Source organism: Lissotriton vulgaris, chromosome 2_1 (assembly GCF_964263255.1).
Source record: "Lissotriton vulgaris chromosome 2_1, aLisVul1.2, whole genome shotgun sequence".
Classification (NCBI taxonomy): Eukaryota; Metazoa; Chordata; class Amphibia; order Caudata; family Salamandridae; genus Lissotriton; species Lissotriton vulgaris.
The window spans coordinates 1,755,948,797-1,755,970,297 of record NC_141687.1 but is presented as its reverse complement, the minus strand read 5'-3'; the positions used below and the strand labels follow the sequence as shown (position 1 = coordinate 1,755,970,297).

The following is a 21,501-nucleotide window of genomic DNA, read 5'->3' as shown; positions in this document are numbered from 1 at the left end:
GCCTGCTAGGAGGCCGTTACAATAATCCAGCCGGGAGAGGATAAGCGCCACCGCGACTGATTTCCTGGCTGAAATGGGCAGAAAATTGAAAAATTTCTTTAATTGCCTGATCAGACTGAAACAGCGCCCTGCGGTAATGCGAACATGCTCATCGAAGCTGAGGGATGCGTCAAATTGAACTCCAAGATTGCGGGCTGAAGAGACCGCGCTCGGTGGTGCTTCGGAGTTATGAGGCCACCAGTCTTTGGGGGGAAAAGAGTGTGCCTTTACCTAGGGGTATTATTTCGGTTTTGGCACTGTTGCATTTTAGATGATTCAGGTTAAGGCAGGAAAAGACTTCTGAAAGGCAGTTTTGAAATCTAAGGGCAGCATCCGGGAGTCTTTTGTCAATAGTGACGACAAGCTGGGTGTCGTCAGCGTAGGATGTCACAAGAATCCCATGGGACTCGATCAACGTGAGAAGGGGGGCCATATATATATTAAAGAAGAGAGGGCTCAGGATGGAACCCTGGGGCACACCTGAGATGGTGGATCGTTCGCCAGAAAGAAAGGGGCCTAAGGAAACCGTTTGAGAGCGGTTGGACAGGAATTAAGTTATCCAAGCAAGCGCGGAACCCGAGACATCAATCTCACGCATTCTATTGATTAGAATGACATGTGAGATGGTGTCGAAGGCCGCGGTTAAGTCGAGCAGGATGAGGACAGCCTGCCTGCCCTCATCCTGCAAGAACTTGATGGTGTCTGATAATTCAATCAAAGCGGTTTCTGTAGAATGGCCAGGGCGAAAGCCGGATTGCTGTGGGTGCAGGATGCGTTTGTTTTCCACAAATTTTTTTAATTCCTCATGAACTAATTGCTCGGTGATTTTACCTAGCGCTGGGAGAAGGGAAATTGGGCGCATATTAGACAAATCAGTTGGGGATTTATTTTGCTTTTTCATGAGGGGCTTGACTATGGCCTTCTTCCACTCAGTAGGAACAATACCAGAGTTGAGAGATTCATTCACAATGGCATTAATTAGAGGGTTGACAGCCTCGATAAGATAGTGTAGGATGACTGGGGGTCAAGAATCCGTAGGGGCACCTGATTTGCAGGCCAAGATGGCTTTTTGCGTTTGCAGCAGGGAAACTGTTGTAAATTGATTTAGTAAGGGAATGGTTGTATCAGACTCTTGGGTTGGAGTGGGTAAATGGGGGAAGTCCTTATGAATATTATTGATTTTTTCCTCAAAGAAATCTGCGATTTGATCGCAGAGAGTTTGTGAAGGGGGGATTTCAAGTGCCAGTGCCTTGGGGTGAGTGAAAGATTTTACTATATTGAAAATCGTTTGTTGTTTCTGTTTGGCTGAGTCTATTGCTAGAGTGAAGAATGCCTTTTTTGCTTTTTTTATATTGGAAAGATATTGTTTTCTCTGGAGAATGTATGTGGATCTGGAAGTAGGATCGTAGGTTTTTCTCCATTCTCTCTCCAAAATCCTACACTTGAGATGACAGTCAGTGAGGGCCGGAGTATACCAGGGGGCATTGGGCTTCTTTTTACCTCGAACTGATTTTTGAGTAACAGATTTTGAATTAGCAGAGACCACTCTGTCAATCCACAGATGAAAGTTTGTGGAGTCTTGTGATGCATCTCCCATAATGGGAGGGGGGGGGACAGCCGGTTGGGGATTAAGTTTGATGCACTCAGCTACCTTCTTCCAATTGATGGGGAAGGGGGTGTGAAAGTGTTTGATGGGGGGTGACAGCAGAGATTTAGTTTTGATGGAGAAAGGAATGAAACAATGATCTGTCCATATTTGTGGTAATGGGGGAGAAACATCTAAGGAAGCCAAGTTTGTGCAGATGCCGTCCAAGGTGTGCCCGGCACGATGGGTAGGATAGGAGACTGATTGAGAGAGACCAAAAATCTCAAGGGAGTGACGGAAATTGAGAGTGTGGGGGTCGGTGCAGGATTCCAAGTGAAGGTTGAAGTCCCCAAGGAGGGTAAAAGTGGGGTAGTGAGTAAGAAGAGCTGCCAGAGTTTCGTCGAGGGAGTCCAAGAATGGTGTGGCATTCCCGGGGGGGCGATAGACGAGTCCTCCTGAGAAGGCGGAGGAAGGACTGGTTTGGATAACAAATCCAAGGGACTCACAATCCTTGAAGGAGGCCAGGTCGAATGTATGGCACTTGAATGATTTCTTTACAATGATAGCCAGCCCGCCTCCCCGACCAATGGGTCTGTCCCGCCTGAGGATGGTAAAATCAGGAGGGAGGGCGGTTGCGAGATCGGGGTTGGAAGCATCATGCAACCAAGATTCAGTAATGAATAGGGCATCAAGATCGGCTGACACAATAAGGTCATAGATGTCTTGTCCGTTACGTGCTAAAGATCTGGCGTTGATGAGACCACTGTTGAAGGAGGTCGTCTTGTGGCGAGGGAGAAGGGGAAGGAGAGGAATAGGGCTGACGGGACTAGAGGATGACCAACCACATGATCGGCAGAAAAAAGGGCCCCAGAGGTGGTCTGTGAAGGAGTGAACATGACAAGAAGGACTAGGTAAGGTTGGGCGCATAGAGAGCAGCGCAAAGGAGTCGTACCTGAGGACTGGGGGTATAGGAGCAGCATGGCCCGCGCCCGGCGCGATCCTGGCGCGGACTGGCGCAGACGGGCTTGGCTTAGGCGCGGCTTCGGCGCGCGACCGGCGCGCCCGCTGCGCCAGCCCGCTGCGCCGTCTGAATGAGTGACACATTATATAGGAAGGAGGGAGGGTGGGAGGACGGCGCGACTATAGCGCTGACCTCACCTTCCTCACTCAAGATGGCGCCCACCGCCGAGTGATGTTGAATTCAAAGCGGCTGGGCTGAAACAAGAGGAAGAGAAGGTGTAAGAGGTGTCAGAGTGCCTGTCTTCTCAATTCCCCTTAAACTAACAGCCCCCAAAGTTAAAAAGCGGCGGATTTAAAAAGGGTATAAAAACGCTCCAATTGCTATGCAGGGAAGGCTGAAATGAATGCGCCTCAACTCTGACATATGACAACTCATATGTCAGAAGGGCCCCGTCACCATACAAGTCGCTCTACGTCTGTATCACAGCAGTGTGCCAGGGTACAAGCTCCGCTCTCGATGTGACCACTCTGCCCCATGGCATACTTAAGCAGGGGGAGTGCAGGTACAAACTGCGCCTATAGCAACGTTGAGCCAGGGCCAGCGTTCCCAGCTGTTTTTTGGATATTTTATCCATAGGATGGAACAGTTGATGAATGGTGGCCAGCTACCATGCTGGTAACAATGTTGCTATTTCATCTAGCTGGAGTCCTGCCAGCCATTTCAAGACCCACTGCAGTTGTGCAGCTAGGTAATATAAATCCAAATTGGGAAATGCTAGCCCTCCTTCTTCTACTGGTGCATATAACTTCCATAGCTGTACCCTGTAGCGCCCCTTATTCCAAATAAAATCTGTGGACTACTGTTCTAATTATCGTAAAATTCTGGATTGAATATATATACAGGTAGGTTAGTGAAATAATATAACCGCCTAGGCAGTACTATCCTTTTTAATAGTGCAATTCGACCCATAACGGATAATGGTAATGTTTGACAGAATCTCATTTGAGATCTGATAGATCTTATGGCTCTGGTAAGGTTGCTGTCCAAGATATCGTTGGCAGAGTGATAGATGAGGATACCTAGGTATTGAAAGGGCGTTGGTTGCCATGGTATTAGCATCTCGTTGACCATGAGTCCCTGGCCTTAGGAGTGCGGGCTAAATGGGTATAGGCAGGATTTCCGCCAGTTCAGCCCGATCCCCGACAACCCGGCAAATCGCTGCAGGATCTCTGCGACCATACCAGGCTCATTATGAACATCCCTCAGATATAATAGGTCATCTGCATATAAGCACACTACATGTAGCCCATCCCCCCAAGCGGATTCCCCAGTCCTCTGCCCTCTCCCGTAGCTCCACCGCCAGTGGTTCCATCGCCAATGAAAATAACGAATACAGTAGAGGGCAGCCTTGTCTGGTGCCCCTACCTATTGATACAGACTCAGATATTTGTTGGCTGATGCGAATCCTAATGCGTGCATTCGTATGTAATAGCCGTGTGAGTTGCATGAATTGATCCCCAAATCCGTATTGGCAGAGGACCTAAAATAAGTAGGGCCACTCCAACGATTCAAAGACTTTTTCTTGATCTAGGACCGACCAGCCCAAGTGAGACCAGAGCTGTGGTGCATATTCCTGCAGACTAAAGCACCGCTGTATTTTCAGTGAGTTATTACAGGGTGGCACAAAGCCGTTCTGATCAGGGTGGACGAGAGACTGCATCAAGGAAGCCAGCCTTGACGAAATGATGGTAACTAGAATTTTGTAGTTTGTGTTGAGCATTACTAGCAGTCTTTATGACCCCATTTCTGTGTTGTCTCTGTCAGGCTTGGGGAGAGAAACTAGGTCTGCCTCGTCTTGTGATGCCGATAAGGTAGAGTCCGGGAGCGCAGCGTGATCTACTACTTTCAACTTTGGCACTAACAGTGCGGCATGCAAAATATCCCCTTTACTCTGACAACACTCAACTTTAGTACAAAATATCACCCCATAGCAACATTCTCCATCTGAATACTACACTAAACCAGATTCAAAACTGGCGAAACACCAATCCTCTAGAAACTAAACCGCAATAAAACCAAACTTTTACTCTTTTCCCCAAATGACAAGACCTCGCCAATTCATAAATGGCTCAAGCGCATGAATGCTCTTAACTGTTCTTTCACAAACTCCAACTCTGTGAAGTGCCTGGGAAACACCACTAACAAAAGTATCTAAATGAAAAAAAACACTTCAATAACTCCGCCAAAGAGCCACCCTACACACTAAAACATCTCAAGGAACTCAAACCGTTTATCCCACTGAGATCTAAAGCCTGTAATATAATCACTTGTCCTCTCAAAACTAGATGTTCGAGGCATGTGGGCTGCAGAATTCATATCTGTGCATAGATCGCCGCCTAGTGTTGGGTCCGGATGATTGCATGTTGTTGTCCTGGAAGAGTCTTCGAAGTATCACAAGATAGGTGGCTCCTCCCTTGGACTACAGTGCGCATGGGCATCCTCTCCCGCCTCAGATTGTTTTTTTCCGCCATTGGGTTCGGACGTACTTTCCTAGACTCCAAGTTTGGAATTGACTGACTCTTCTGTAAGGCCAGAAGGCCTTCGGTTCCTTCGGTATTGTTTAGCGCTCAGTACCGAGACACTTCAGAAACATCTATTGCACTCCGGTTGTCGAATCGGGCTGTGAGGCCTTCTCGACACCACGTGGACCGACCGTCGATGGAACAAAGTCCATTTAAATACTGCCCGCAGTGCAACTCAAAGTTCCCGCACACTGATAAGCATCCCGTGTGCAACAAATGCCTATCTCCGGATCACAAGGATGATAGTTGCCTAGCTTGTGCCCAGTTCAGTTCGAAAAAGACTATCCGGAATCGACGGGCAGCAAGGCAAGAAATGCAGAGGTCGGCGCCAGAACCAGATAACATCTTCGATGATGAGGAAGAACTAGGTAGCGCCGAAGAATCGGATCAAGGCGTACAACAACACTCGGAGCACGACTCCAAAAATTACTTCGAAGAAGACTAAGAAATCGTCGATCTCGAGGAATACGATCAAGACGACATCGTAGCTGTTGAAGACGACGCCGATGACGATGAGTACACCGCCCCATATAGACACTACACCAATATCAGAGAATCGGGTCGAGGTATCGCCAGTGGGCCTTGGCCAAGATCAACATTCTCGTTCTACAGCCCCGCCGTACCACCCGGCTAAGAACATATTCGAAAAGTTCTCTGAGACATGCCATATGGCACCGGTTCCATTGAAACCAAAACTCGTCGACAACACTGTCTTCGGACCAAATGTCGTCGATCCAAAAGTACTTAAGCAAAAGGTCCTCGAGCCGAAGGCCGTAGTCCCAACACAACCTTCGAAGCCAAAGACCGTCGAGTCGACATCGAAGACAAAACCTGTCGAGTCGAGCTCGAAGCCGAAAGCCGTCGAGTCCACCTCACGGCCCAAACACGTCGATCCGACGCTAAAGCAAAAGCACGTCGAATCAACCTCTAAACTAAAGCACATCGAATCGAGCAAGCAAGCCTCAAATATCGACAAAGAGAAAAACACTGTCGACGAAAGTAAAAGGCCAACGCCCAAGACTAACGTCGAATCAAAAGTGAAACCTACTGTGGACAAAAACAAATCGGTCGAGCCGAAGCACCTAGAACCGAAAAAAGGCATCGACCCAAAACCACATACACCTACAACTCCCAAAGAGAATGTCGAACCAACCAAACCGCTCGGTCTGAAAAAGGTGGTGAAGCCAGCTGAACCGACAAAAAGTGTCCAGAAACATCAAAAACCCATCCAACCACCAAAAGCGGTCGAACCCAATAAACCTACAGACCCAGAATCTGGGAAACCAATGGCTACAGCACCAAAGGAAAGGACTGTGGAGGAAGAGCTTATTCACCCAGGCCCCTCCACAGAGGACCAGTCAAAGCTGTATATTGACACAGCAACTGGCAAAGTGACTGTGTACACCAATAGCAGACTTTCCTAGAATACCACTAAAAAAGAAACAAGACTGTGCAACCTCTCCTATCCTTTTTGAACCTATCAGTCCAGTCATGCCTGCAACCCCATATGCCCAAACATCACCTGAATACATCCCAGATGAAGATCAGGATGCAGATGTGGGGTTTGGTTATCCGCAAAACCCAACTGGAGACCACAACCTACAGCCATGGGGTGCAGGAGGAGAACCAGATAATGAGGGGACTCTGCCCATTACAGAACCAGCAGTTTACCCAACTAAGCCATCGCCCACTGAAGGTACAGTGGCTTTTAATTCTTTACTTGATAGAGCAGCTACCTATCATAAAGTAGATATGCACTCTGATGCTATTGAAGAAGACTTTCTCTTTGATACACTCACAACATCTGAGAGACATGTAAAAACACTCCCCATGTTAAAGGGCGTCTTAAAACATGCACATGACAATTTTAAAGACACTGCTAGGGCACGGGTCATTAACCCTAGAATTGAAAAGAAATATAGGGCTGCACCTATCTATCCTACATACATAAAAGGACAGCTACCCCTGGACTCCCTAGTGGTGTCCAACGCACGTAAGAGGGCTAACTCCCAGACTACCGGAGAGGCTGCTCCTCCAGACAAGGAGTCAAAAATCTTTGAGGCATCAGGCAAAAGAGTAGCAGCTCAAGCAGCGAACTCTTGAAAAATTGCCAATACACAGGCCTTGCTGGCCAGATATGACGGGCGCATTATGACAGCTTAGAAGAAATTCTCCAACACTTACCTGACCCTTATAAACAGCAGGCAGATTAACTGATACAAGAAGGGAAGCTCATCACCAATGCCTCAATTAAATGTGCTCTAGACGCGGCTGATACAGCTGCCAGATCCAACAATACAAGCGTGCTGCTAAGGCGCCACACATGGCTTCGCATATCAGGTTTTAAAAATGAAGTCCAATCCACTATTCTTAATCAGCCCATCAACCCAGACTTTTTATTTGGCCCAGCAGTTGACTCAATTCTGGACAAAATGAAAAAGGATGCGGAAACAGCGAAGTCCATGGGAGCTCTCCATTCCCAACAACACCGGGGCTCCTTTTGTCGCTCCAATTATAGAGGAGGAGCCAGAAGTAATACATCACAGCAATCCTCCACCTGCAAAACTAACACACAATCCACAAACAACAAAAACACCAACAGGGTGGATACAGAGGCCATAACACCAAAGGAAGGGGTCGTGGAGGCAATGCAAATAGATCCTCCACTAACACCAAACAGTGACTTCTTGGCACTTCCGCAGACCATATAACACCGGTCGGGGGAAGACTACAACAGTTTCTGCCAATCTGGTTACATATCACAACAGACAAGTGGGTCAGCCAAATTATCCAACATGGCTAATGCCTAGAACTCACCTCAACCCCACCCAACATACCACCCGTGCACCGTCCAATGTCACAGGAACACATAACACTACTGCAGCAAGAGGTCATCAGTATGCTGCAAAAGGGGGCCATAGAACCAGTCCCACTACAACATCAGGGGACAGGAGTATACTCCCTATACTTCCTAATTCCAAAGAAGGACGGGTCTCTGACCAATATTGGGCCTCAGGCCCCTCAACCTGTACATTTTGTCGGAGCATTTTCATATGCTCACTCTCCAGCAAGTCTTACCATTGCTCCGCAAGGGAGACTTCCTAGCAACTCTGGACCTCAAAGATGCATACTTTCATATACCAATACACCCTGCTCACAGAAAGTAGCTCAGGTTCACCATACAGGGACAGCACTACCAGTTCAAAGTACTACCATTTGGTGTCACAACAGCTCCACGCGTCTTCACCAAATGTCTAGCTACAGTGGCAGCACATCTCAGAAGGCAACACATCCATGTGTACCCATATCTGGACGATTGGCTAATACACGTGCCATCGGCCCAGCAGTGTGCCAACTACATGTCAAAAACCATCCATCTCCTGCACAGTTTAGGCTTCTCGCTGAACTACCCGAATTCACATCTACAACCCTCCCATGTACAACAATACCTGGGAGCAACTATAGATACACTGGCAGCAAAAGCATACCCCAATGCAGCACGTATGAACAGCATGCAAGCACTAATCCAAAAATTCAGGCCCCAACACTCACTACCAGCTCGAGCGTTTATGCAACTGATAGGCATGATGGCCTCGTGCATATTCATAGTCCCGCATGCCAAACTACACATGCGTCCTCTCCAAGAGTGCCTAGCAAGGCAGTGGAACCAGGCTCAAGGGCGATTACAGAACCTAGTGTTGGTGACCAGTCAGGCATACAACTCTCTGCATTGGTGGAATCCACAAAACCTTTGCAAAGGACGACTGTTCCAAGAGCCTGTCCCACAAATAGTGTTAACCGCGGACGCGTCCCTACTAGGATGGGGAGCCCATGTCCTACACTACACAGTACAGGGACTATGGACTGTACAACAAAAGAAGATGCACATCAACCTTCTGGAGCTGATGGCTATCTTTCTAGCTCTAAAAGCATTCAAAACACACGTATGCAACAAGACTGTGTTGATCCGGACTGACAACATGGCAGCTATGTATTAAATTCAAAAACAGGGAGGAACACACTCGCCACAGCTGTCGCTCCTAGCTCAAGCAATGTGGAAGTGGGCCATTCAAAGGAACATGTTTATTATGGCAGAGCACCTCCCAGGCAAGGACAATCAAGTAGCCGACCTGCTCAGCAGGCACAGCCAACAAATGCACGAATGGGAGATTCACCCCAAAGTGCTCCAACCATTCTTCCGGAAGTGGGGACATCCAGAAATAGATCTGTTTGCCACAAGCGAAAACGCAAAATGCCAGTATTTTGCCGCCAGGTTCCCACATCCACAGTCGCAAGGCAATGCGATATGGATGAACTGGTCAGGCAAATTTGCGTACGCTTTTCCCCCAGCTCCATTAATACCGCTAGTGGCACGCAAACGATGTCAACATTCACTGACGCTAATCCTAGTTGCTCCCACATGGGCGAGACAACCATGGTACACAACGTTCCTAGAACTGTCAGTGGTGCCTCATCAAAGACTGAGACTCACATCCAATCTCCTAACTCAGAGCCATGGAGAAATCCAACATCCAGATCCGCAACAGCTGAACCTGGCGATCTGGCTCCTGAAATCCTAGAGTTTGGATACCTAAACTTGCCTCCAGACTGTATGAACATTATCAAGGAGGCAAGAAAACCCTCTACCAGGGCATATTATGCAGCTAAGTGGAAACGTTTCGTCATTACTGCAGTAACAATGATATAAACCCACTTGATGCTTCAACTCAAAACATCATTTGCTATCTCTTGCACCTACAACGCTGCAATTTAGCCTATGCATCCATCAGAATACATTTAGCTGCGTCAGCAGCATATCTGCAAAACAGGCAACACCTTTCACTATTTAGGGTGCCAGCAATTAAGGCATTTATGGAAGGACTCAAACGTGTAATTCCTCGAACACACCCACCTTCACCAGTCTGGAATCTGAACATTGTTTTAACCAGACTTATGGGACCACCTTTTGAACCACTACATTCATGCGAAATACAATTTCTTACTTGGAAGGTGGCTTTGCTTATTGCCATTACTTCGCTTCGAAGAGTTAGTGAGCTGCAAGCCCTAACTATTCAAGAGCCATTCATCCAAATACATGCAAATAGAGTAGTTCTCAGAACAAACCCTAAATTCATGCCAAAGGTGGTATCCCATTTCCACATAAATCAAATAATCGAACTGCCAGCGTTCTTTCAAATTCCACAGACAGTAACTGAAAGGGCCTTGCACACTCTAGATGCCAAAAGAGCTCTGCTATACTATATAGACAGAACTAAGGCATTTAGAAAAACAAAACAGTTGTTTGTTGCTTTCTAACCGCAACACAAAGGCAACCCTATTTCAAAATCCGGTATAGCCAGATGGATTGTTAAATGCATCCAAATATGTTATTTAAAAGCCAAACGCACCTTAACAGTTCCCCCTAGAGCGCATTCCACACGCAAGCTAGGGGCATCCATGGCTTTGCTGGGTAATATTCCTTTACACGAAATTTGTAAAGCAGCCACATGGACAACCACACATACATTTACAAAACACTATTGTGTATATGTACATTCAAAACAGCAAGCTGCTGTAGGACAGGCTGTTCTCAAAACTCTTTTCCAGACTGCTGCGACTGACACAGGTGGCGACTGCTAAGGGAGATACTACTATACATTCTATGCACAGATATGAATTCAGCAACCCACATGCCTCGAACGGAATATGCTACTTACCAGTATGCATCTGTTCTTGGCATGTAGGGCTGCTGACATTCATATCGCCCACCCACCTCCCCGGTGCCTGTCGCAGCTGCAGCATTCACTCTTCGCATGGACATCTCTTACTGGACTATATTCCATCTCTGCCACAATGGCGAAAAACAATCTGAGGATGGAGAGGATGCCCATGCGCACTGTAGTCCAAGGGAGGAGCCACCTATCTTCGAAGACTCTTCCAGGACAACAACATGCAATCATCCAGACCCAACACTAGGCGGCAATCTATGCACAGATATGAATGTCAGCAGCCCTACATGTCAAGAACAGATGCATACTGGTAAGTAGCATATTCCTATGGCACTACTATAATCCCTGGGACCCCAAAAAAAACACCTTGTGCCTCTTAGAACAACTCTTAATGCAGTCGCTAGACTCCACACAGATACCAAAAGATTTGACCACATCTCAGCAGCTCTCAAGAATCTCATTTGGCTCCCAATAGAAGGAAGATGCATCTTTAAGACAGCCTGTCTCACCAATAATGCCCTTCACACCGCAAACCAAAATATGTAGAAAACAATCTATTGAACGTGGGCAAAACTTGGGCTCTAAAAAACTCTGACTCTATTCTTTTCATCCCTCACAAATTGAAAAGAATAATCCTCTCATAAACGCCCTTTCTCAAGTAATGCTCCATCGATGTAGAACTCACTTCCTAAAGACCTTTGCTGTAACCCCTCCTATACCTGCTTCAAACAGGATCTCAGAACTCTAATACTGAAAATATTCCTGAATCTGGCCCCTTTGAGCTTGCTAAACCAACAGGACCATCTGATACGGTCATCTTTCCTAATTCGGCGTCTATGGCTCAGACGGACAATGCAGGACTGTTTTTGACTCTTGGATATACGTATATTATGTTTCACTGTTCTGTTTTCCCCCCTCTTGTGATACTATGTCAATGGTGAATCCTTCTTTTAATGCTAAATCTTTTAAAGTGCTCGGATACCCCTGTGTCTAGTCAGCGCTATATAAACTCTCAAATAAATACTCCAAGCAAGACAACTGTTTCTGCCTACCGTCAAACACAAGGGTGCACCCTTTTCTGTCACATGCACATTGAATAAAAGTGGTACGGGGATGTAACTGTTTTACAGCCCTCTGTTGGTAAAACATTTTTGGAAAGGGATAACTATTATTTCTGATTTTTACTTTAATCCCACTACATTGCATTAACGTTTTTAAAAAGCTGATGAGACCACTCTGAGTTTTGCCAAGTTTGCCTTTTTAGACAAGAGCAGACCCCTGATGACACAATATGAGTAAAAAAATAAAATCCATGAGACATGTATAGACAGCTGTCTTTTTAGAAATCAAATGCTTAATCAAAATGTATTGAGCAACTTAGTTATTCAAAGTTCCTCATTTGATTGGAAGCTCGCTAGATCTTTTTTTTATAGGGGCCATTACAAAACCTGCGAAAGGAATTGGTTCTGCTTTCCTTTAGAAAGCTTTTAAAGACCTACCTGTTTAGAGAGACACTGACATCGGTTTAAGTGCTCCCCCCGCTGCCTCTTATGCCAGTGACCTGTTCTTTCTATAGAAGAGCTTAGAGACCAGTGGTGATTTTCGCTATATAAAAATAAAATAACATAACAAAGACCCAGACTTTCGGTTCTCTCACCTTGTGAGTTTTTCTGGGCATCTTCTTACACAAAGTATCTAATACAGATCAGCTTCATGGTTAGGGAATGAAAACCTACATACCATAAAAAGTTATTGCAGTACTTTGTTCCAAAACCGAGAGTTATACTTATGAATCACAGATGTAAGATGAATGATTTTCTGATGAAGGTTGAGAAAAGATTCTCAGGTTTTATGTGAGTTTAAAGCTTTTAGGCAATTTAGGTATTGTGGGACAAAGCAGGATGGATATCTTAATGCAGAGCTGCTTTCTGACTCCGAAGTGGTCCCTCTCTATTCTCATTTTAGGCGCTCGCAATTCAGCCTTCAGTGTGGATAGATGTAGTGCTTAGTTTTGAAGCGGGCAGTAAGTGTTGGGAATTGGAGTGTACTTTCTGTTTACGTTTTTCACCATCCTTTGTTGATAATTCCTGACCCACCATGACTAACTTCCCTGGAGTTGCCACAGGTTTACACTCTAATCACACAATTTTTTTCCTTTTTTTCCCTCTTGCCAGTCAAGAAGACCAATCAACAGACCCCCCTTCACCTCTGAGCACGAAGCGGCGGGTCCTTTCTCGCTCTGCATTAAGATCTCACCAGCCTGTCGCAAGGCCTATTTCAGTGGGCCTATCGAGGTAAGATTATGGAAAACAAAGCAGCAGTTTTCTTACGACAGTTTCTGGTGATTGGGTAGCTGGATAATACACAGACTGTAATAAGGATACATTGGCCAACAACTAGTTTAAAAAAACATTATTTTGTGGATATATTGAGATAATAGGGCATATACAGTTTAACCAAATGCAAACCAAGAAAATGTCACAATAGATTTTGATTTAATTTTATTTTAGTGAAGGTTATTCGCAGTGCTAGAATTTAACTCCGGTTGCTGACAGGTCTGTTGCTTTTGTTGATTAGGAAATCAATCCTTTTATAGGCTTTTTCATCACTTGTTTTCACCACCTCCCTCCAGCTATATGCCCTGAGTACTTGCTCACCTTGTTCACTAGTAGCCATTGTGCAATTGTCAGATGCCTCTTCTATCTTTGCATCACATGCACTTTCCCTGTAACCATGTTCTTTTGCTTTAAAAAAAAAAAGTAATGTACAAAAGCCTTTATTTTGATACCTGAACTATAAAATTAGTAGTCTTGCAGGGTACAGTTTTCCTAGGGGAAGAATGCTGAAAAAGTAGCAGATGGTTCGAGGCATGTGTGCTGTAGATACACATGGTTTGCATACTCCTGCCATCTAGTGTTGGGTCCGGATGTTTGCAAGTTGTTTTAGAGCTATAGATCAGGCTAATTTAGAGAAGGTGCTAGCAGTTGTAGATAATAGCATAAACACGCTTTCTTCCAGAATTTACACGTTAGATAATATTGTATCATCTGTTGTTGATATTGTGCAAGATGAAGTGTCTGTTTTGTACCATGTTCAAAATCAATTGTGTTCTATTATGCAGTTTGCATGAACACTGCAGACTTGAAAGCTGGAAAAGTGCCCTGGCATTGCATGACCACGTCATCCTTGTTTGCCCCATTTAATTTGACCGACAAGCAGCGTTTACTGTCAATAAAGGATGCTTCTTTTTCCTATGTTGCACATTAAAAGGTTGGAACCTTTGCCATTTTCAGTAGCTGAAGCCAATAGTTACGTGGCTTATCCACGGGTTAATAACTCTCCCGTTACCTTTATTCAAGTTCAAGGCGTGTATGAAGTACTTTGCCATCGGTGGATATGAGCCTCTGGGGAGTGGTTATCTCCATGAAGCTTGGTCGCTACCATTTACCTATAGATGCCTTAGGGAGGGCAAGGAAGTTTATTTGAATGGTGAAGTTTGCACTGAAACAACCAGATCACTAATTGATGTGTAGACATATCCAATTACATGGCTCCTGTATTCAGAATGAGCCGAATTTAGCCTGTATTTTGAAAGGTACACCTGTGCCTGCTATCATACCCACCTTCTCGTTACTAGCGAACGGGAGGTATGAGGCATGTGGGCTGCTGAATTCATATCTTAGCATAGATCGCCGCCTAGTGTTGGGTCCGGATGTTTGCACTTCGTTGTCCTGGAAGAGTCTTCGAAGTATCACGAGATAGGTGACTCCTCCCCTGGACTACAGTGCGCCTGGGCATCTTCTCCATCTTCAGATTGTTTTTTTCCACCATTGGGTTCGGATACTATTCCTCAACTCCAACTTCGGAACCGAAACTTTTCAACTTTCTAAGGCCAAAAGGCCTTCTACCTCGACGGTATTGTTCTCGGTCGGTAAGCCTTTACTCGATAACACTTTCCATCTCGATCCAGTCGTCGACGCGGGCCGTTGGGTCTTTTCGTTGCCATGTGGGCCTGCTGCCGATGGAAAGGACCCCATTCAAAAGGTGCCCACAATGTCACTCCAAGTTCCCACATACTGATAAACATACAGTATGCAGCAAGTGCCTCTCTCCCGAGCACAACAAGGAAGATTGTCCAGCTTGTGCTCAGTTCCGGTCGAAGACAACTATCCGGAACCGACGGGCCGCTAGACAAGAGATGCAGCGGCAGGCACCGGAACCGGAGAACATTTTCGATGATGAACACGACCTCCCAGAAGCGGCGGACTCCTACCTCGAAATTGTCAACGTAGAAGACCAGTCTGACTCCGATGAGCAGATCACACCGGGGCAAACTGTGAGTACGACGCCCCCTAGCCCGCTTCCATCTCAAGACAAGGCTCCGGTCGAAGCATCGCCTAAAGGCCATAGCCGAGATGGACAAACTTCTTCAGAGACCCCGCCTTCCGGCTCGGCTCCGAAGACCAAATCCAAGCCTTCTGAGACCCCAGGAACTAGCTACACTATTCCTAAAAAGGCAGCTGAACTGAAAAAGGTTGTCGAGCCGAAGAAAACCATCGAAACAAAAAAGCTTGCCGATCCCAAGAGAATAGTTGTCCCGAAAAAGGCCATCGAGCCGAAAAAGAGTGTCGACCTCCCAAACACAGGTCACACTAAAATTCCTGGTTACCCGAAGAAGGCAGCCGAGTCGACGAAAAAAACGGTCGATCCGAAAAAGGTTATCGAACAGAAAACACCAGTACTCCCGAAAAAGGGTATCGAACCGAAAACGCTAGTCGATCCGAAAAAGGTCATCGAACCAAAGAAAGTCGTCGAACCAAAAAAGACGGTAAAGACGAAACACGTCGAACAAAAAAGAGTCGCTGAGCCGAAAAAGGTCGCCGACCCGATAACTGCAGTCGATCCGAAAGTAGCTCCACAGCCGAAGGCCCTCGAGCCAAAGACTCATAAACAAGTGACCAAGCCAAAATCATCGGCGCCAAAACCACTGACAGTTGAGGAAGAACTTTTCCACCCTGATCCAATGGAGGAAGAACAACCTAAAATGTATAGACCCTAAAACAGCACGGGTAACAGTTTACCACAGGAAGAAGAGACCTTTGGACACTGACACTTCTTCCCCTGTTCCTCCAAAGAAGAAAGACTTTGCAACATCTCCCTCAAGGCCTTACACTCCTCCTCCTCCTTTCTTTCCTGACATGCCCTATGTACCTTACTCTCCTTCACATTATGAGGCAGAAAACATAGGGGACGATCCTCAAGATAACTTTAGAGACCCTGAGGATCAGGATGTACAGGATAACACATGGGATGACCAAAATGATCCTTATGATACATACGACCCACAACCCATCCCTGACACCTCTACATATCCTACAAAGCCATGATGACACCATTGTCTTTAACCAACTAGCGGATAGGGCAGCTAAATATCACAATGCAGACATGCACACTGACCCAATAGAAGAGGATTTCCTATTCAACGCTTTTCCTATGTCAGAAAAGAGCGTACGTACACTTCCTATGTTAAAAGGAGTACTAAAACACGCGCCAGACATATTCAAAGATCCAGCCAGAGCGTGTGTCCTCAATCCCAGAATTGAGAAAATGTATAAGGCAGCCCCTAAGACCCTTCTTATATGAAATCACAGTTGCCTTTAGACTCATTAGTGTTAGCAAAGGCTCGAAAGCGAGCTAAGTCACAGACAACAGGAGATGCTCCCCCTCCTGACAAAGAGTCAAAGATACTAGAATCCTCAGGCAAAAGAGTGGCATCCCAAGCAGCAAACACTTGGAGAAATGCGAACACACAAGCTCTATTAGTGCGATACGATAAAGCACATTATGACCAGCTGGAAGGTTTACTACAACACCTCCCAGAACCATTCAAATCTAAAGCTAACAACCTAATACAGGAAGGCAAATTTATAACAAATGCTTCCATTAAATGTGCACTTGACGCAGCTGACACAGCAGCTAGGTCTATTAACACTAGCGTATTACTACGCCGGCATGCTTGGCTACGCATTTCCGGATTTAAAAATGAAGTGCAGTCAACCATCCTCATCCAGTTAACCAAGACTTTCTGTTTGGCCCTGCAGTAGACACCATCTTAGAAAAGATGAAAAAGGATACTGATAATGCTAAGTCAATGGGCGCACTTCAGTTCCAACAATCCAGAAGTTCCTTTTGTCGCTCCTCCTTTCGAGGCTCAGATAGAGGCAACACATCAAAGTCTTCCTCTACTTTCAAGAGTAATACCCAGAGCACCTTTAATAAAGGCTCCAACAGAGGAGGTTCTAGAGGCAATAATAACAAGGGCAGAGGACGTGGTGGCAACAACACCAGAGCCTCCACCAAACAGTGACTTGTTCACACTCCCTCCAGACCACTCAACACCGATCGGAGGCAGACTAACACAATTCCTACCAGTCTGGAACGCAATTACCACAGACAGGTGGGTGAGACAAATTATCCAGTATGGTTATTGCCTGGAACTCACTTCTACTCCACCCAACATACCACCCAAACATCATCCTATGTCCAAGGAACACGTAACGCTGTTACAACAAGAGGTAACATCCATGCTAGAAAAGGGAGCAATAGAGCCAGTCCCTTTTCACCACCAAGGGACAGGAGTTATTCCGTATACTTCCTTATTCCCAAAAAGGACGGATCCCTCATACCAATATTGGACCTCAGACCTCTGAACCAATACATACTCTCAGAGCATTTCCATATGATCACTCTTCAACAAGTACTCCCGTTACTCCAATAAGGCGACTTCCTCGCTACATTAGACCTCAAGGATGCATACTTTCACATTCCTATGCATCCAGCTCACAGAAAATACCTCAGGTTCACAATGGAAGGTCAACACTATCAATTCAAAGTTCTCCCCTTCGGGGGTAACTACAGCACCAAGGGTTTTCACAAAATGCCTAGCTGTAGTAGCAGCACACCTAAGAAAGCACACCTAAGAAGGCAACACATCCATGTGTTCCCCTACCTAGACGATTGGCTCATAAAAGCCAACTCACACGCACAGTGTGCAAACCACACATCCCAGTCAATTCAGCTGCTGCACAGTCTGGGTTTTTCCATAAATTACACAAAATCACATCTGCAGCCCTCCCACATACAACAATATCTGGGAGCAACAATAGACACCTCAGTGGCAAAAGCATATCCAAATCCAGCCAGGATAGCCAACATGCAGTCTCTAATTCAAAGATTTCACCCACAACACTCCTTGCCAGCTCGAGTGTTCATGCAGCTCATAGGCATGATGGCTTCCTGCATATTCATTGTCCTTCATGCTCGACTTCTAATGCTTCCATTGCAGGAATGCCTAGCAAGGCAGTGGAACCAAGCTCAAGGACAACTAAAATACCTAGTGTTGGTAGACAGTCGCACTTACAACTCTCTGCAGTGGTGGAACCCGCAAAACCTTTCCAAGGGGCGACTGTTCCAAGAGCCGGTTCAGCGGACGCATCACTGACAGGTTGGGAAGCCCACCTACTTCAAATCACAGTCCATGGGGCTCTGGACAGTCAAGCAGAAGACACTGCATATAAACCACTTAGAGTCGCTAGCAGTATTTCTAGCAATGAAAGCCTTCCAGAAATACTTGTAAAACAAGGCTGTATTGATCCGGACGGACAACATGACAGCCATGTACTACATACAGAACCAGGGAGGAACACACTCTCCACAGCTGTCTCACCTAGCACAGAGCATATGGAGGTAGGCAATTCCAAAAAACATCTTTCTCCTGGCAGAACACCTCCCAGGAATAGACAATCAGATTGCAGATCTACTAAGCAGACACAGACAACAGATACACAAATGGGAGATTCACCCTCAAGTCCTCCAACCATTCTTCAAAAGGTGGGAGCATCCAAAGATAGATCTGTTTGCCACAAAAGAAAACTCAAAATGCCAGTCCTTTGCCGCCAGGTTCCCACACCCGTTGTCACAGGGCAAAGCGATATGGATGAACTGGTCAGGCAGATTTGCATACGCTTTTCCACCAACCCCACTGATTCCATTAGTGGCACGCAAACTAAAGCAACAGTCCCTCACAATGATCCTAGTTGCTCCCATGTGGGCAAGACAGCCATGGTACACGACACTCCTAGAACTCTCAGTAGTCCCACACCAAAGGCTGCGCCTATCGCCACAGCTGTTATCGCAGAACCGTGGAGAAAACAGGCACCCAGATCCCAATCAGATAAACCTAGCGATCTGGCTCCTGAAGTCTTAGAGTTCGGATATCTTAACTTGCCCCCAGACTGTATGAACATTATCAAGGAAGCAAGACGCCCAACTACTAGAGCATGCTACGCAGCTAAATGGAAAAGATTTGTAATTTACTGTAATAATAACCAAATCAATCCCTTAGATGCCTCCATCCAAAAGATATGTTACTTATTACATCTTCAAAGATGCCATTTAGCATACTCTTCCATAAGGCTACACCTTGCTGCTATAGCAGCATATCTCCAGAATAGAGAACACCTGTCCCTGTTCAGAATACTACCTATAAAAGCCTTTATGGAAGGACTTAAAAGAATTATCCCTCCAAGACATCCACCTGCGCCAGTCTGGAACTTAAACGTAGTACTTACCAGACTTATGGGGCCAACTTTCGAACCACTCCATTCGTACGGATTACAATTCCTAACATGGAAAGTGGCATTTTTGGTGGCCATTACCTCCCTCAGGCGAGTGAGCAAGCTACAGGCACTAACGATTCAAGAACCTTTCATGCAAATACATCATATTAAGGTAGTGCTCCGTACTAACCCTAAGTTCATGCCAAAAGTTATATCAACATTTCATCTCAATCAGTCAATGGATTTGCCAGGTGTCTTCCAAAACCCGCAATCAGTGGCTGAAAGGGCTCTACACACACTAGATGTCAAAAGAGCTCTATTATATTACGTTGACCGAACTAAAGCTTTCAGAAAGACAAAACAACTAACTATTTGTTGCTTTTGCTCCACAGCATAAGGGTAATCCTATTTCAAAATCAGGAATAGCCAGATGGATAGTTAAGTGCATTCAAATATGCTATCAAAAGGCCAAGCGCACTCTAACAGTTCCCCCAAAAGCCCACTCAATGCGCAAAATGGAGGCATCTATGGCTTTCCTAGGAAATAATCAAAAAAACTCGGGGGGAGGGTCTATAGGGACAGTTTAATGACCCCAAGATGCTACTGTCCCTTGGAACAGTTACAACAAAAGGGTAGCACGGAGTCAGAATGAACTAAGTAAAACCCTAAAAAGGTGCCTCAGAGGAACAACAAACATGAACTGCTAGTGTATGGAAAAGAAGACAACGATGGGACCACTCAACTCTTTAGGAGAAAATTCCCATCAGTCACCATCCGATTCCGCCCTTCATCATCTGGGAACTATCACCCTCAGAGACCAAAGTGAGGTACTCACAGTGGACTGGTCAGTTGTTAAGACCTAATCACACCTGCATAGTACTCTAATGAGGGGGGAAAAAACCTCAAAGAGAAATTGTATGGTGACTAGAAGCAGTGCTAGAGCTAGTGAAGTGCAATGTGCAAAAGTGAAATGTGAAATGTAAAATTAGGTAGGGAAGTGAAAAAGGATTATTTATTAGAGAATCACTTCGCTCCTAAAATAAAAACATGAGTGCGTAAGTGGTCTAAACAAATAACCACTGATGGATAAGAGAGGTCGACATGTTTCTGCAGACTAACAAGATCAATATAGTATCCAGTTGCTTCTTCAGGACCAAGGACGCTACTGCTTTAAAGACATACAACAACATATATCAAAGGAAGAAAACAGATATCACCTGCAATCCAGTGATTCTATCCTTCTCCTGGCAATTAGGCAGGGGAGAAAATCCCACCTCACCTGGCATACAGCGCAGGTAAAACAGGGCACTGCTCTGTCCGTCGGTACCCGAGGCTCCCACGACAGCCCAGAGGGACTCCCGGGGTACCGATGGACAGAGCGGTGCGGAGCGGGGTCCAAGGCTCGTGAGATGCAGTACAGTAGCGTTTGTAGCTCAGGGTAGCGCCTCGAAGTCTGTGGGCAGTATGGACAGATGCTTGGGTGTTCCACGTGGATGAGGCGGCCAAGGCCTGCCAGATATGCATTATTCAGTGGCATGGGGGACGCCGTACAGGTGCATGAGGGTGGAGACAGACAGACCCAGCTCCTGATTGGGTGGCGGCTCTTACTCACGGCGATGGTAGCTCACCTGGGTGCCGCCTCCCCTCATATAGCGCTGGAGGTGCCAGAGGAGACAGACCCGCTCAGAGTTCCGCAGACACCCGGAGATGTCTTACCAGGTGTCCATGCAGCAGAAGCCGCGCTCCTAGCTCCTCGATTCTGCAAGCAGGTCAGATCCGTGGGCTGTCATAGCGCCTCGATACTGTAAGCAGGTCAGATCCGTGGGCTGTCTTAGCGCCGTGGTACCAGGGAGAGGTGGTGACAGCTGCACAGAAATGAGTATATACCGCGGGAGTTACAGACACTTAAGATCCCACCCTGCCAGGCCAAGATCAAACGTAGCGTGTGAGCTGCTCATACACTAGGCCCGAGGTCACACTGTGGGTC

General features: G+C 46.1%; 1 protein-coding gene across 2 annotated transcripts in view; it reads left to right on the top strand.

The window, feature by feature from the left end:
- PHRF1 (PHD and ring finger domains 1) overlaps nucleotides 1-21,501 on the top strand; it is a 557,508-nt gene that overhangs the window by 313,292 nt on the left and 222,715 nt on the right. For both annotated transcript variants that reach the window (XM_086957804.1, XM_086957803.1), the window contains exon 12: nucleotides 13,071-13,190. In XM_086957804.1, coding sequence (XP_086813930.1) covers nucleotides 13,071-13,190 — 120 coding nt within the window. The remainder of the gene's footprint in view (nucleotides 1-13,070; nucleotides 13,191-21,501) is intronic.